Here is a 13,697-nt window from a genome sequence, read left to right on the forward strand (position 1 = left end):
CAGCCATCATGAGACGTGAAGTGAGAGCTGCCGCCAACTTCTTCAAGCGTCTGGCTATGACGCGTGGCAAGCTTGACCAGGCAAGGGCCCAACGCTTTGCCGAGAAGCTGTTCCAGTTTCTGTGTGAGAAATACACCGGCCACTGGTATCTTGACTCTCCCAGTAAAGGCCAGGGTTACAGGTAACTAGATATTGAATGTAATGTACACCCACGCGAGTATTGTACTCTTACAGGAAAAGTAACAAAAGCAATGTTTAACATCCGAACTTGTCACAGGTGCATTCGGATCAACAAGGTGTCCGACACTGATGAAGTGGTCCTGAAGGCATGCATGGAGAGTGGGGTGACTCTCAGCAGCCTGGGACTTCCGTCTGAGCTGACGGTGTGGATCGACCCTCTGGAGGTTTGTGTGAGGTGAGTCAGCGGCTGGCGCGCTGAGGTTACAAGAAAAATACAGACGCGCTTCAGCGTGGAGTTTTCAGTCTAGCCGGGACTCATGAGTGAGCTGTCGTCACGACTCGAGAACAACAAATGGAAATGTGTGTGTGTGTGTGTGTGTGGGGGGGGGGGGTGTAATTCAGGAAGCTGGTTAATGATTACATTTAGAAATGCATAACTTAAACAGTTCTCTCTTTTTCCACAGATCTGCCGAGAGTGGCAGGCCCTTCTCCATTGCTCGATTCAATCGCTATGAAGGAGTGGCTTGTGGCTCGCGTGAGCCACTGAATGCCGACACCTCGGATTATCATTCTGAGACCTCTTCGGATTGCAGCTCCCTTGTGTCAAGTGACATTGAGGAAGACCAAAGAGAGAACGGGAACAGGCGAGCCAATACAGTGCCGGTCATCACCAAGATTGCCATGAAAGGCACCGCCTACAAGATTGCAATGGTTCCCAGGACTCGCCCCCGCGTCCGCCAAATGGTAATTTCTCCAACTGTTCAGGCGCCACCTGTTGATACTTTACAGTCCTTCTCACTGATGCTGCATCTCGGTGTTCTTGAATGGCTGAACTGGTGGTAATTTTTATGAATGGGCTGTATGCTGTGTCACTACCAAGCAATGATCTTCAACTACTCTATGCCTCGAGCTCGATCCTTCTCATAACAAGTGTGTTCATCAATGCATGTACATTTTCTGCAGTCCACTCACCTCTCGTCTCCTCATTGTTCAGACCTCCAATGGCACCCAGTACGTGCAACCCCAACAACCGCAGCAAGTGTGGGCCTATCCAAAGCCCACTCCGGTGTTCCTCACCCCGGTGTGCACCTCGATGATGCCGCCTCCTGCTCCTCCTGCTCCTGCTCCTGCTCCTGCTGCTGCTGCTGCTGCCGCCCCTCCCCAGCAGGTCTATGGGTACTTCGTCCTGCAGCCCCAGTCTCCGCAGTTCGTGGTGCCTCAGGCCACCCTGCAGCCGTGGGAGGTCACCATGAGCTAGGCTGGCAAGCTCTGGTCCGCAAGCTCTGAGGTGAAGAACGGAGAGAGAGAGGGAGAGAGAGAGAGAGTGACATCAGCTCCTCCAACTGAGCCATGAGTGGTCGGCTCACTTCACACAAACCAATAACCTCTTAACCTCTCAAGTTTAAAACTATTCTTTGCACAATCTGTTTTAATTTCTTTTTGTGAACTCGTGTGTGTGTGTGTGTGTCTGTGTCTGTGTCTGTGTCTGTGTCTGTGTCTGTGTCTGTGTCTGTGTCTGTGTCTGTGTCTGTGTCTGTGTCTGTGTGTGTATATTGTGTTTTTAAAGTGGCATAAGTACTAATTGTCTAAGATGTTGTACAGTTTAAAATGACTTTTGTCACACAGGTTGGGAAACTCAGGAAATCTTAGCAATAAATGTGATGCCAATTGTCTGTTGTTTTTATTGTATTTTTCCTTCTTTTGTTGTATTCATCTCTTCTGGTTGTTGTTGTTGTGGTTGCTGTGGTTGCTGTGGTTGTTGTGATTGTTGTGATTGCTGTGATTGTTGTGGTTGCTGTGGTTGTTGTGGTTGTTGTGGTTGTTGTGATTGTTGTGGTTGCTGTGGTTGTTGTTCACTTTGCTGGATTCACAATCAATTATAAAATGACATTCAGGGTTTTAATGTGATGTAGCATCAGAGATAATATTTGTACAATAAGAAGGATGTTTTTTGTTTTTACTTAACAACTTTTAACAAAAATGCCTCTTGTAAATTTTACAGTCTCACCTTTATTCTAATTTATGATTTCGTGAATGTGTGTGTTTTTGTTCCGCTGTAACTGATATGTTTTGCAAATATGAATTCACAGGACACAACCGAGGTTTCAGAGCCGTCTTTGTCAGTGAACCACACTGCTATGTATCTTTCAGGGATGTGTGCTCACTGGAAGCCGCTCTGTTACAACGGTTGCTTTTTTTAAATGAGCATTCCTCTCAATGATATCTGCTACAGCTTTATACATGCCTTACACAAATGCTTAATTTCACTTGATGTTGTGATTTGACTAAATGTTTATTATCTGTTTTTACTTTAAACTTTATTTGTATGTATTCCTTACAGTTTTTGAATTGGCCTTAATGCAGCAAAAATAAACCAACTTCTCAACAAAAACTGTCATTGAGGGTTTTTTTTTTTGTGTGTGATCACTGGAAATGACTTGTCAGCAATGCACTGATGCTAAACAATCCATCAAACAAGTACACACTGTTACTACTTTATACAGATTGTGATGCTTAAAATCACCAGAAACCATGCAAGCCCTTTTAAAATCATATTCAAAAAAATTTGCTCTAAAAATAAAGCTGATCTGTTCCCTGACCCCCTCACCATAGTATATGTTTCACAGGAATTTGAAAAAACAAAAAACTACTAGTCCAAACTCGAGCAGAGAAACCAGTGGGACTTTGTGTGTTTACTTGCAGAGTTTTGTCACTGCACTGCAAAAAGAGAAGCCACATGCCTTCACTGTAATAATGACACCTGCTGGTGAGACACTGCAACAGCATGTCAAACCAATTGCAAAAGAAACTGGGAAGTTTCCCCTAAACATAATAGATGCAATAACATGGGGAACAAGAACAAAAAAAGCCAAGGATTCCTGAGAGGAACTTTGACACGCTGGACTTTATTCTGTCCTGAAAATGTGTTCCACTGGCAGGGTTTGTGTAAAATATATGCACGTGGTGTGCTGTGTACAACGATAGTGGATGGCATGTACGACATGCAGGAAGCCAGTGAACAAGTTTCTAAAGTCACTGAAGATACATCCAGCAGCTGTGCTCCCCTGAAAATGGGTTTTGCCTGAGTGAAAACTGATCAACCACCACAGAATTATTATTTAGAGTCGATGCAAATAACTTTCACTCTCATGTGACCGACACACTCATGCTTGCTGTGCTTCAAACATAATTGCTGTCCCTCGCAATAAATAGACTGAGGTTCTTTACAAACTATACCCCTCTGATCACGGAACTGAACTGAGGTCAACGGGAGCGGATGCAGTGATTGTCAGGTGTTGAAGCAGCGCTCCGAACAGTCACCCTGACTCAGGTGGTTTCTGCTGGATATGTTGTGATCAACATGGTGGATGTCTTCACTGCCCGCTTCCCTTGACAAAATAATAGCACGCTTTGAGTTGTTCGTAAGTGGTAATGATTCAAAGGCTTCCAATGGCTTTTGTAGATTGAACAGACAGTTTCCTTCCTAAACATACTATCACCTTGTTTCGAAGAGGAAGGTTGCATTAAACAAGTTTACATAATTTCTGTTGTCAACACAAGCTGTTGGCACACCTACCTCGAGTGCTGTAACTTTCATAATAATAATAATAATAATAATAATGTTTTACTTTTTTTTATTATGTTTTATTATATTATCATTATCGTGTGCTTTAAATTTCTACTTTTCGACTCTTGTACTTTTTGCGTGAACCAAGTACTAAAAACAAATCATACTGTGTAGAATTGTTTGTAACAATTAAAGGACTTGACTTGGCTGACTGAGCTGAACTGAGAATACAAGGTCAATAAGATTACGCTGACGAAAATCCATTCTACCAACATGTTTGGTTAGTAAAGCGTATTTGCACTGGTCACAACATTAGGTTTCTCTTTGGTGTTCTGTTACATTCGTTTGTGCTGGAGGTTTGAAGACAGTCAAATATATTTCGTCAAGTTCACCAGTTGTGCCCTGTGTCTCTTTCTAGATCACAGACACATTTAGAATGAATCAAGTTTAGGATTGCGTTATTCCCAATCTACTGCTTTGTTAATAACAAATAACTCATGATGTATTTGGTGTCTATGTCAACTGTTTTACTGGCTTTTACTGGCTTAACCATACATTTTTCTGTTCTTGGATTTTAGTGTTATGCTCTTATAGAGAAACTGCTCTGGTACATTATGCTTATTTTGTTTTATGAACATCCACCCATCTGACCAGTTAATCCTGTGCAGGGCCTCGGAGCGCTTGGAGCCAATCCCAGCTTACTATGAGCGGGCGTAGGACACAGTGGTGTACTATAGGTGATATGCAGTTATACGCCATGTACCCACGAGAAAAGTTCCCGAAATTCTGTTTAACCACTTAAAAATGCACAATGATGTGTATCAGTATGTTTTTTTTAAAATCAAACGTTCACTTTCCCCTTCATCAATTCGCCTTTGCTTCTCTGTGTTACAACTGAGGTGTACTTGAACGCACCATGTTGGCTTGACTGTCCTCAGTGATGTAAACGTCAACCTTTCAGAAAGGGAGCCTGACGAAGAGGACATATCAGCTCGGAAGATGAAGCTGCTGACACTATCTCAGTACCTTGTAAGTGGAACTTGTTTGTGTATGTTATAATAATAGTAACTGCTATTGTAACAGCAGGTGATTGGCCCCATGATACATGTGTGTGTGTGCGTGTACTTGTAGACATAAACTTGACCTGCCAGCCTTGTGGAGTGGGAGTCAGACGACGGCATTTAAAAAAAGACAACCTTGGTCAGAGTGGAGAAACGCAGCCTTCGGTAAATATTAGACAATGTTTAAAGCTAGAAGACACTATTTTAATAGACAAAGTTAAGAGTAATTTAAACTAATGCAGTTAAATGTTGATATAATTTATTCATAAAAAATGTTTATAACAGTTGAATTAATTCATTGGTATCTTAAAAGTCCATTAATTAAGACACTGTGTACATCATTAAATGACTAAGTGATATGTTATAGTGTCACATAATTTGAGCTATTAAAACAGTGGAATTTTGTTGTTGTTTTTTTGACCACATTTTGTCTATTTTTCATGCACTTTCTTTAGGGATGCACAATAATTTACGGACCACTATTGGTCTGAAAAAAAAAAATCCCCAACTAAAAACCTCAAAACAATTATGGTGCATCACTAATTTTCTCAGCCATGTCTGAAGATTGTAAATGATTCATTAATAGGTTTTGGTCCTATTCTGTAGGTCTTAATGCTAATAGAGCTCCAAAAAGAACAATACGGATTAAAATGTTGATTACTGATGTTTCTGTTTCCTTCCAGGTTTGTGTTCTCTGCAGTGCTTGGTTGACAAGCCACATTTAGACTAACGGGACTATGAGAAGACACGACCGAGACCTGGGCCTATATGTAAAAGTTCTGTCCTTTTTCCCAGGGCTTTTGTGCCAAGAAGACACAGTGATCCCATGATGATGTTGAAGGAAACAGATTTGAAATCATTACTTAAAAACTTCATGAAAGTTGAGTTGAGGTTTGTACTTGACTGCTGAAACATTATGTAATTACTATTATCTATTTATTCATTTGTTTTTATTTGAACTTTTTTGGCTCTTGGCTGTTCAACATTGAAATAAAGTCCAGCAGTTTATGGCTGTTAAACATCTTGTGTTGCCGACTAAATATTTGCATTTAGATTATACATAAGGAGTCTTTCAATATTTTAATTATATATAGATGTGGGCCATTTTGGAGCGGATTGTCCTGGAGGCGAGTCCTCCTTTTAGCAACTGTCAAGTGTATCTGAAGACGACCACTTTGTCTGTTGTCGTTATACATAGTTTGTGGTTTAGGGATGATAAGAGAATATGTTTGCCTTGGTAGTTCATTGAGGGGATGACTGTATATTGACTTACTTGCAGGGAGGTTCAGCAAGGACGACGTGGTCCATACGAAGGCTGTCCTCTGGCTGTCTGCCATGGCCGCACTCTTGTCCCTCTGACTTGATCACGCAGTACATAGACCCGAGGAGGGAACATGAGATTGGAGACTTTAACAAAGCACAGTCCTTGAATCTCTACTGATCACAGGATAACACCAGCACAAGGATCATTTTAAAGACACAGCAGTTGTATTATCTGCTCTTAGTAAATATGCTGAAAACAGTTATTACTACAAGAGTGGAACCAAATCACTGACCTGGTGTCGCTACAGGGAGGACCATGCTGGCTGAACCAGGCTCCAGGCAGCAGGACCTAAACACAACTGTATCATTCCTGAGATATAGAAAAGTAACAGGCCAGAAATGGGATTGCAGTTTCACATGCTCCAATGTAGTTTTTATTTAAACATTAGTCTGATATATCACTTAACAAACACTCATTGCAGCCACTCATGTATCCATTGACCTGAACGTGTGCAAGAGAAAAGAAGAGTTTGCACATTCTCTTGCACAGGTGTCATGTCAATGGAGCACACGATGAATAGATTCAGGAGTCTTGGGAACACAGTGAAGCTGGGTAATGATATATGCACACAAGCATTGCAAAAGAAAAAATACAAATGCTACTTTCCAAATAAAAGCCGGGCAGTTGTATGAAGTCTTTATTGCATGAAGTAACACGGTAGTGGAGGTCAATGATTACAAATGCACTACGGAAACTGTTCAGGATTGTCGCTTGACAATAGTGTGCTTGGGAGTCTTTGCATTAACATCAGGTGGGTTGGAATTATTCAAAACCCCACAGTGCTGTCTTTGACCTTTGGATACTTCTAAAAATGAGAAGGATTAAAGATGCTGTTGTGGGTGAAATAAAAGCTCAATGATGCGCATGAGGAGAAAAATCGATCCAACATGGAGCTACTGTAGCTCAAAATGCTACTGACAATAAAACTGTTTTTATTGGAAAATACAAATTAAAACTGGCTCTGACAGAAAGGTTTCAGAATTCAATGGATTAAATATTGTTATGTATACAGAAACTAAAGGGGAGGCGGCATTAATACAATCATCAATCTACACACCTGTTGGCTGTGGAGGCGGAAGTCAGCAGGTTGAAAATAAATTCTATGACAGATTGGTGAAGCACTTAAACGAACTCAAGACCAAAGTGGTCTGGCAGGGCAGTGAAGTTGAAGTGATTAAATCCAGCGATGGGTGGCGACCTTAAAGCACACAGCAAATGTCACGTCTTTGTTGAAGGCCTAATAGTGTTAAAGACATCTGTAAACATTGGGGGCGACTTGTCAGTACAAACCATAGGGTGTGAACAGGTGTGAACATGCAATTTAATGAGAATTTGTCATTTGAGAATCTCTAGAAGATCGTGTTACAGTTCGCTGGGTCAACAAAATGGAAGCGGAGGCTCCGGGACTTGGCCGTCACAAGGAACTGGCAGTAGGCTGGAAGCAGGTGTGGCTCTGACCACAAGGCACGAGGATGAGGATGTCTCATTGTCTTTCAAAGCATGTGGATTCAGAGAGTTTACGGTCGCCACGAATTTGCTGAGGACCGACCCGCTTTAACTTTAATTTAACGTCGATTAAAGGAGGGTTGGTGGTTTACTTATCCAACCACCTCGCTAAACCTGTACACTGAGTGTCCCTGTACCCCCCCCCCTACAGCTTTAACCTGCGCATGTATGCAAAAATCAAGCCCACCCAGACGAGGTTCGAGAGACATTGAGCGGGGGTCAAATTCCTGACTGGAGTCTGCCATTGTGTATTGTCTGATTAAGCAATTGCGCAACTGTATTTGGGAAGCACTTTTGACATGGAAAACTACAAAGAGCAAAACAATAAAAGCCCCTCTTTTCCAAACTTTCTGTCTTTCCAAACTTTAACACTGTTAAAGTTTTAAAGTTTTATTCTGCAATATTTATTATCTCACCTAAACTACTATCCCAGAGGTCTGTGACCGTTATGACCAAAGGAGCAGTTTTTGTCACTTTATTTTCACCAAATCAAATTTAAACGATTTTATGGTTTTGATGTATGGTCCTAAATGTTGTTCTATGTTGTATCTGTTAAATTTTGATTGCAATTTAGGATGGGAAACATTTAATTACTTTTCCATTTGTTTTTGTGCCTGATTTTACAGTTTTCAATTCCATTTTAAGCTTTTTTTTCTTAAAGAAATCTGTAATTACAGGGTTTTTTTTTAAGCTATTTTATGAGTTGTTTTTGACTTGTTGTGGTTTTATCTGTTTTCCCCCATTTTAGCCATTGTAGTTATGGCTTTTTTTAGTACACCTTTTTTACTAGGAGTAGAAAATCCCTTTGTAAATAACTTTCAGCGCTCAGGGAGCCACTACAGAAGGGTCAAAGAGCCACATGCGGCTCCAGAGGCTCTATTTGGAGTCCTCAGTTCTATCCTATTTATTCTGTGAGGAGCCATGTTACCAAAACCTCCCCCAGTGATTAAGTACTTCTGATTTTGATTAAAAAAAATAATGAATGATCTTCAATTTTTCTGTTTATATATCTTGGGTTAAAAACACACATATACATGATCTCAAAATGTATTCTCTGATTAAGTGATTGCTGAACTGTATTTAGGGAAATACCTCTGACAGTAAAATACAAATGGCAAATAACAGAACACCCCCCCAGCTCCATACAGGTAAACTATCTTGAGAATTTCTTGAGAAAATAAGACAATATCTATCAACAAATTTAAGGACGAAGTAACAGATGATCTTGCTCCTGAATACCTCCGAGGCGCAATCTTTGCTTCTCTGTTTATACCAATTATAATTAAAACACACACGCACACACACCTGATTCTTTCCATTAATATGTTGAATATTATGCTCTTCCAAAACCTAAGATCCAAAACAAAAACAAAAACAAAAACAAAAAAACCCCCACAATGACAGAAAATGTATACCAATTCCCCTATTAATTATGTATAAAAAAAACTTATAAAACACAACTACCTCGTTTCCATAAAGCTAAACAAACCAAAATAAGGTTATTTAGGCAGATATTTACCTGTAAATCTTGTAGGTTTTGAGACCAGCAGCAGACAAGACGCTAACAGCTAATGTCTTTGCCTTGTCAACATAAAAAAACAACTACTTTTGCGGCATATTTGAACAAATCCGCTGACAGAATATGCATTACTTTACTCTATAGACAAACTACAGCCGCCTTGTGATAATTTAAAGCGTAAGTTTACCTGAAATCCTTTCGGAGCTGGAGCGGCTCGGCGGACCTCCGGACGAGTGTCGGCAGCGCCGCTTCAGCCGCTTAAGTAGCCAAAACTGCGCATGCGCTTTTCTGCCTGCAGGAGCCGCCCTCTTGCTCCTCCACCTCCTGGCAGAAACATGCCACTGCACATCAACGTTATTTTTCACACATACGTCTCCTGCCCCTGCAACCCCCCCAAAAAATTTATTACTTTTGCGTGGCTGATATTGTTATACCGTCACACACACATATAAACACACAACTAAACACTATTTGGGACTATGATGAGAGACACTAAAAGACAATACGTTTTATGCAGCTGTAGTTCATGAATTCAGTAAAGGTTTATAACACTTCCAGCACGAGACACATTATCCCAAAACACCAAAGGTCACATGATAAAACCAGTATATTTAGTTTTTCTATCATCAATACAATTCCTTAATGTATTTATGATGTTTGCTTGAAATTAATTAAAGAAATAAAAATCTTTATTTATTCATTAAACCATTTTCCTTTTGTCAGTATATAATTTTGGGTCCAAAAACGTGCATGTGGGGTAAATTGGTAGATCTAAAAGAGATATCTTGGCAGTCATAACAAAACCAGGATAATGAAAGAAAAATGTTGGTGCTGGCAATCAAAACGGCAGGATCAAAGTAATACAAGTTAGCAAGTGAGTGCAGAACAAGTGCTACGTGAGTATTGTAATGTAAGTGGTTTGACTGCAGCTACACAGTGTGAATATGACCTTGCTGTTATGCTTACAGTCATGAAGGATTCATCAAGTTCTAACAGATATTTACAGGTCATTTTTATCCCTGATGTCGACAGTGCTCGTGATTTGTTGATATCAGTTCGCCTGTTAAGAGGTTGATGGTCTAAAGTTCTCAGAATTTGACTGACATGATGGATTTTTTGATCTCTGTGAGGACTGAAAGAAGAGCTATCTCTATTAGCCGCAACTGTCTGATTGATTTTTTTTCCAAAGTCGAGAGGAGATAAGTCAACTCACTAATTTTTCCAATTTGGCTGAAACGTCACTATTTGAACTCTTGCAAAAATGATTGCCTTGCATCTTTGTTGTTCAGTCACGTCAAAGTCCATCGTGAAGTTTTTCGCAGTAGCGGCTGCTGCTTTCAAACATGTCAAATGGAAGGCGATTACTAACTCTATTCCCAATATAGTGATGTAATGTAAGAACGCGTTCTGTTAAGTGGAGTATCGCATTGTTTTACCAGAAGCTTCTTACCATCCCAGTCAGAACTGCTTTGGCTATTGATTGTTCATCACTAAACTTCTCTGTGCAACATGTGACACTATTGACGGCAGCAAATCATGTTTTGCTGAGACTTTAACTTGTTCGATAGATTATAGGAACAGCAATAGTCTTATTTTGCAACTTTATGACCCCAACAGGATGAAGAAGTTCAGTGGGAGTGAAAAGAGGATTTTTGAAATCATAAAACAGATTCAACTTTATTTAAATTAACAGTGGAAATTCACTATATACTATACCACTTTTCACTGTTGAGTACCGCGTTGAGTTGGGACATTTATTTTCACTTTTTACATGCTTCATTCATCCCTGGCTAATTCAACTAAGTGGCTATTCCAATGTAGCAGGATGCAGCATTGATAGCCAAGTGTTGCGAGTGAAGTTCTATTACTATCTAATACAAAAACAAGACTTTAACATTCAAACATTCACACCAGACCGCAGAACTTGTGCAGCCACTTGCTTTTGACAAATTAAATCTGAAGAGAATCACTGTGGCAATGGGGACTAGAGACTGCGCTTTTTGAAAAGGAAATCAATGTTATAATTATAAAAATTGCATCAATGTGAATTTTGTCAAATAATACTTTTTGCACAAAAACAAAGGGAAACCTTTTGATTTGGTGTTCTCGCCATTAACACCGGACAAAAATTGAAACACAACACTTTTTTTCTCTACACATATTTTGTATGCGCTGAACTCAAAGCTGTAAGACTTTTTCTACGGACACAAAAGAAAATCCCTATTTTTCTCGAATATTGTTCACAAATGTGTCTAAAGCAATGTTACTGAGCACTTCTCCTTTGCCGAGCTAATTCATCCACGTCTGTGACACGTCAAGATGCTGGTTAGACAGCAGGATTATTGCAGAATGTGCCTGAGGCTGGAATGTCCACCACAATTAAATGTTCATTTTTCGACCATAAGCTGACTCTAAAGGCATTTCAGAGAATTGGGCAAACAACTGCAAATCGTGCGTCGCCGCACTCGCCCGGGACCTCCACATCCAGCATTTTCATCTCCAAGATCATCTGAGACCAGCCACGAGGACAGTTGACGCAACACTCAGTTGCTGTGACCCAAAGTTTTCTGCCCACCCGGACAGCTACTGGGACAATTGATTTGCATAACCAAAGAATTTCTGCATAACCTGTAGATACGGCTCCGAGAGGGTTGTTCGTCGTCCTCATCGGATCTCTAACAAGCTCGAGTGGACAAATGCTCACATTCGATCATTCTGGCACTTCCACCGTCCAATTTTCAGGCCAAAGACTCTGCAGCTCTATGTCAAACATGCAGTTTTTCAGGTCAAGCGGCCGGTCGACTGGCGACGCTTCCATCCCAAGAATCCTCGGTAGACAAAGCAGGTCATTGTAAAGGGTAGATGGTAGTGATTGTAGCTGAACGGACAACTTTGGACAACACCCCGAGTGGACAAGGCGAACAAACAACTCGTCCACGGATGAGATTTCAGAATTTTTTTGGAGTAAATAAATCCTGTACAATGTACTTTTCCACATTATTTCTAATTGATGTTTTATATATTTTTCATATATCTGGTATACGTCCATATATATTTAGTATAGTAGCATATGGCTTTGCTTCTCTTTGTTTGCCATTTTCTTAATGGTAAACAAATTGAACAAGTGCACGTCAATAAATGTTTAGGAACTACTTGATGAAAAGCTTGGCTGGAAGCCACTTATAAATATCCTGAAGTCAAAATTAGCCAAAAATATTGGCATAATGTGTAAAATCAGTCTGCGATCAAAATTCACTCAACTTATTGCACAACTCCTTCATTCTTCAAAATCTGAGTTATAGTGTAGAAATATGGGGGAATATTGTCGACCTAGCTGCAATGCATAAGGCGCATAATTAGAATCTTCCACCTCTTATCTAGAAGTTATTCCAACAGCAGTTTTGTGGACGAGTTGTCCGTGGGTTTTTTTTTGTGTCAACTATAAATATTGATATTTCCAAATGTGTCAAATAGGCTTTGAAATCAAATCTTTCAAATCAGTAATGCTGAAAAAATAGTTGTGGACGAGTTGTCTGTGTACCCTCCAGAATTAGGGTTATTCATTCACAAGCTGACACACACACACACAAACACACACACACACACACACACACAAACACACACACACACACACACACACACACACACACACACACACACACACACACACACACACACACACACACACACACACACACACACACACACACACACGCACACACAGAGTTATTACAACACAAACTATTACACACCCCAAATCTGGTTAGCCTTGCGAGCTTGTACCAGAAATATGTGTTTTTACTTTGTAACTGCCTGGCTGCTGTTGCCACAACCTTGACCCTTCTTGGGTCAACCTTCTTTATTTGTTAAGCCACGAGGGTCATGAACAACCTTGCCTGTAATAAAACCCCCTCCCCCCTGATTAAGTTCACCACTTGCCACAGTCAGCACCATACTTTACATGACTTGTATTTGGTTAGGACTCCATTATTCTAGCAGAAGTAGAACGAGAGTAACAAGTATTTCCAGAACTAGAATGAGGTGGTGGTGGGGGGGGGGGGGGTGACTGAGTTTATGGTGGGGGTGGGGGGAGTGGAACTGGGGTCAAAGATGTCAGCTTCATTTTCATCATTTTAATTCATGGAGTTAACACCTTCTCATCTGGATTAGGATCTAAAATGTCCTTTGTGTTTCGGGTTCACACACTGCTCAATTCCTTACCTATACAGATATAGGTTTCAGCGGCTGCTGCTGACCTTTTCAGGTTCACACGTCTTCTCAAAGTCAGACCCAGTGCAACAGATGGTCATATTTTTTTCTCAAGCAATATAGACAAATATTCATTGAAAATGACAGAGGCAGATGGCAGAGCAATGTAAGATGCTTAAAAAAAAAAATACATACACATAATATATAAGGCAGACAACCAAAACAACATCTGACATGGTGGCAAAAAAAGTGGTGAAGGTGGAGGTCAGCAGTTACTCATTTATAACCATGAAAGGAGTGTGGCAAGGGGCAGACAAGACACAAGATAAT

At 40.4% G+C, this 13,697-nt stretch overlaps 1 protein-coding gene across 1 annotated transcript; it reads left to right on the plus strand.

The window, feature by feature from the left end:
- Positions 1 to 8: 8 nt before the first annotated feature.
- Positions 9 to 1,438, plus strand: LOC308133247 (maternal B9.15 protein; the record flags this gene model as incomplete). The annotated part of the gene is made up of 5 exons (XM_080500548.1): positions 9 to 181; positions 278 to 415; positions 645 to 924; positions 1,175 to 1,278; positions 1,321 to 1,438. 5 exons carry the CDS (start codon positions 9 to 11, stop codon positions 1,436 to 1,438), a joined length of 813 nt encoding a protein of 270 aa, XP_080356674.1.
- Positions 1,439 to 13,697: the final 12,259 nt, after the last annotated feature.

This window comes from Blennius ocellaris (assembly GCF_963422515.1).
Source record: "Blennius ocellaris genome assembly, chromosome: 8".
In the NCBI taxonomy this organism is placed as follows: Eukaryota; Metazoa; Chordata; class Actinopteri; order Blenniiformes; family Blenniidae; genus Blennius; species Blennius ocellaris.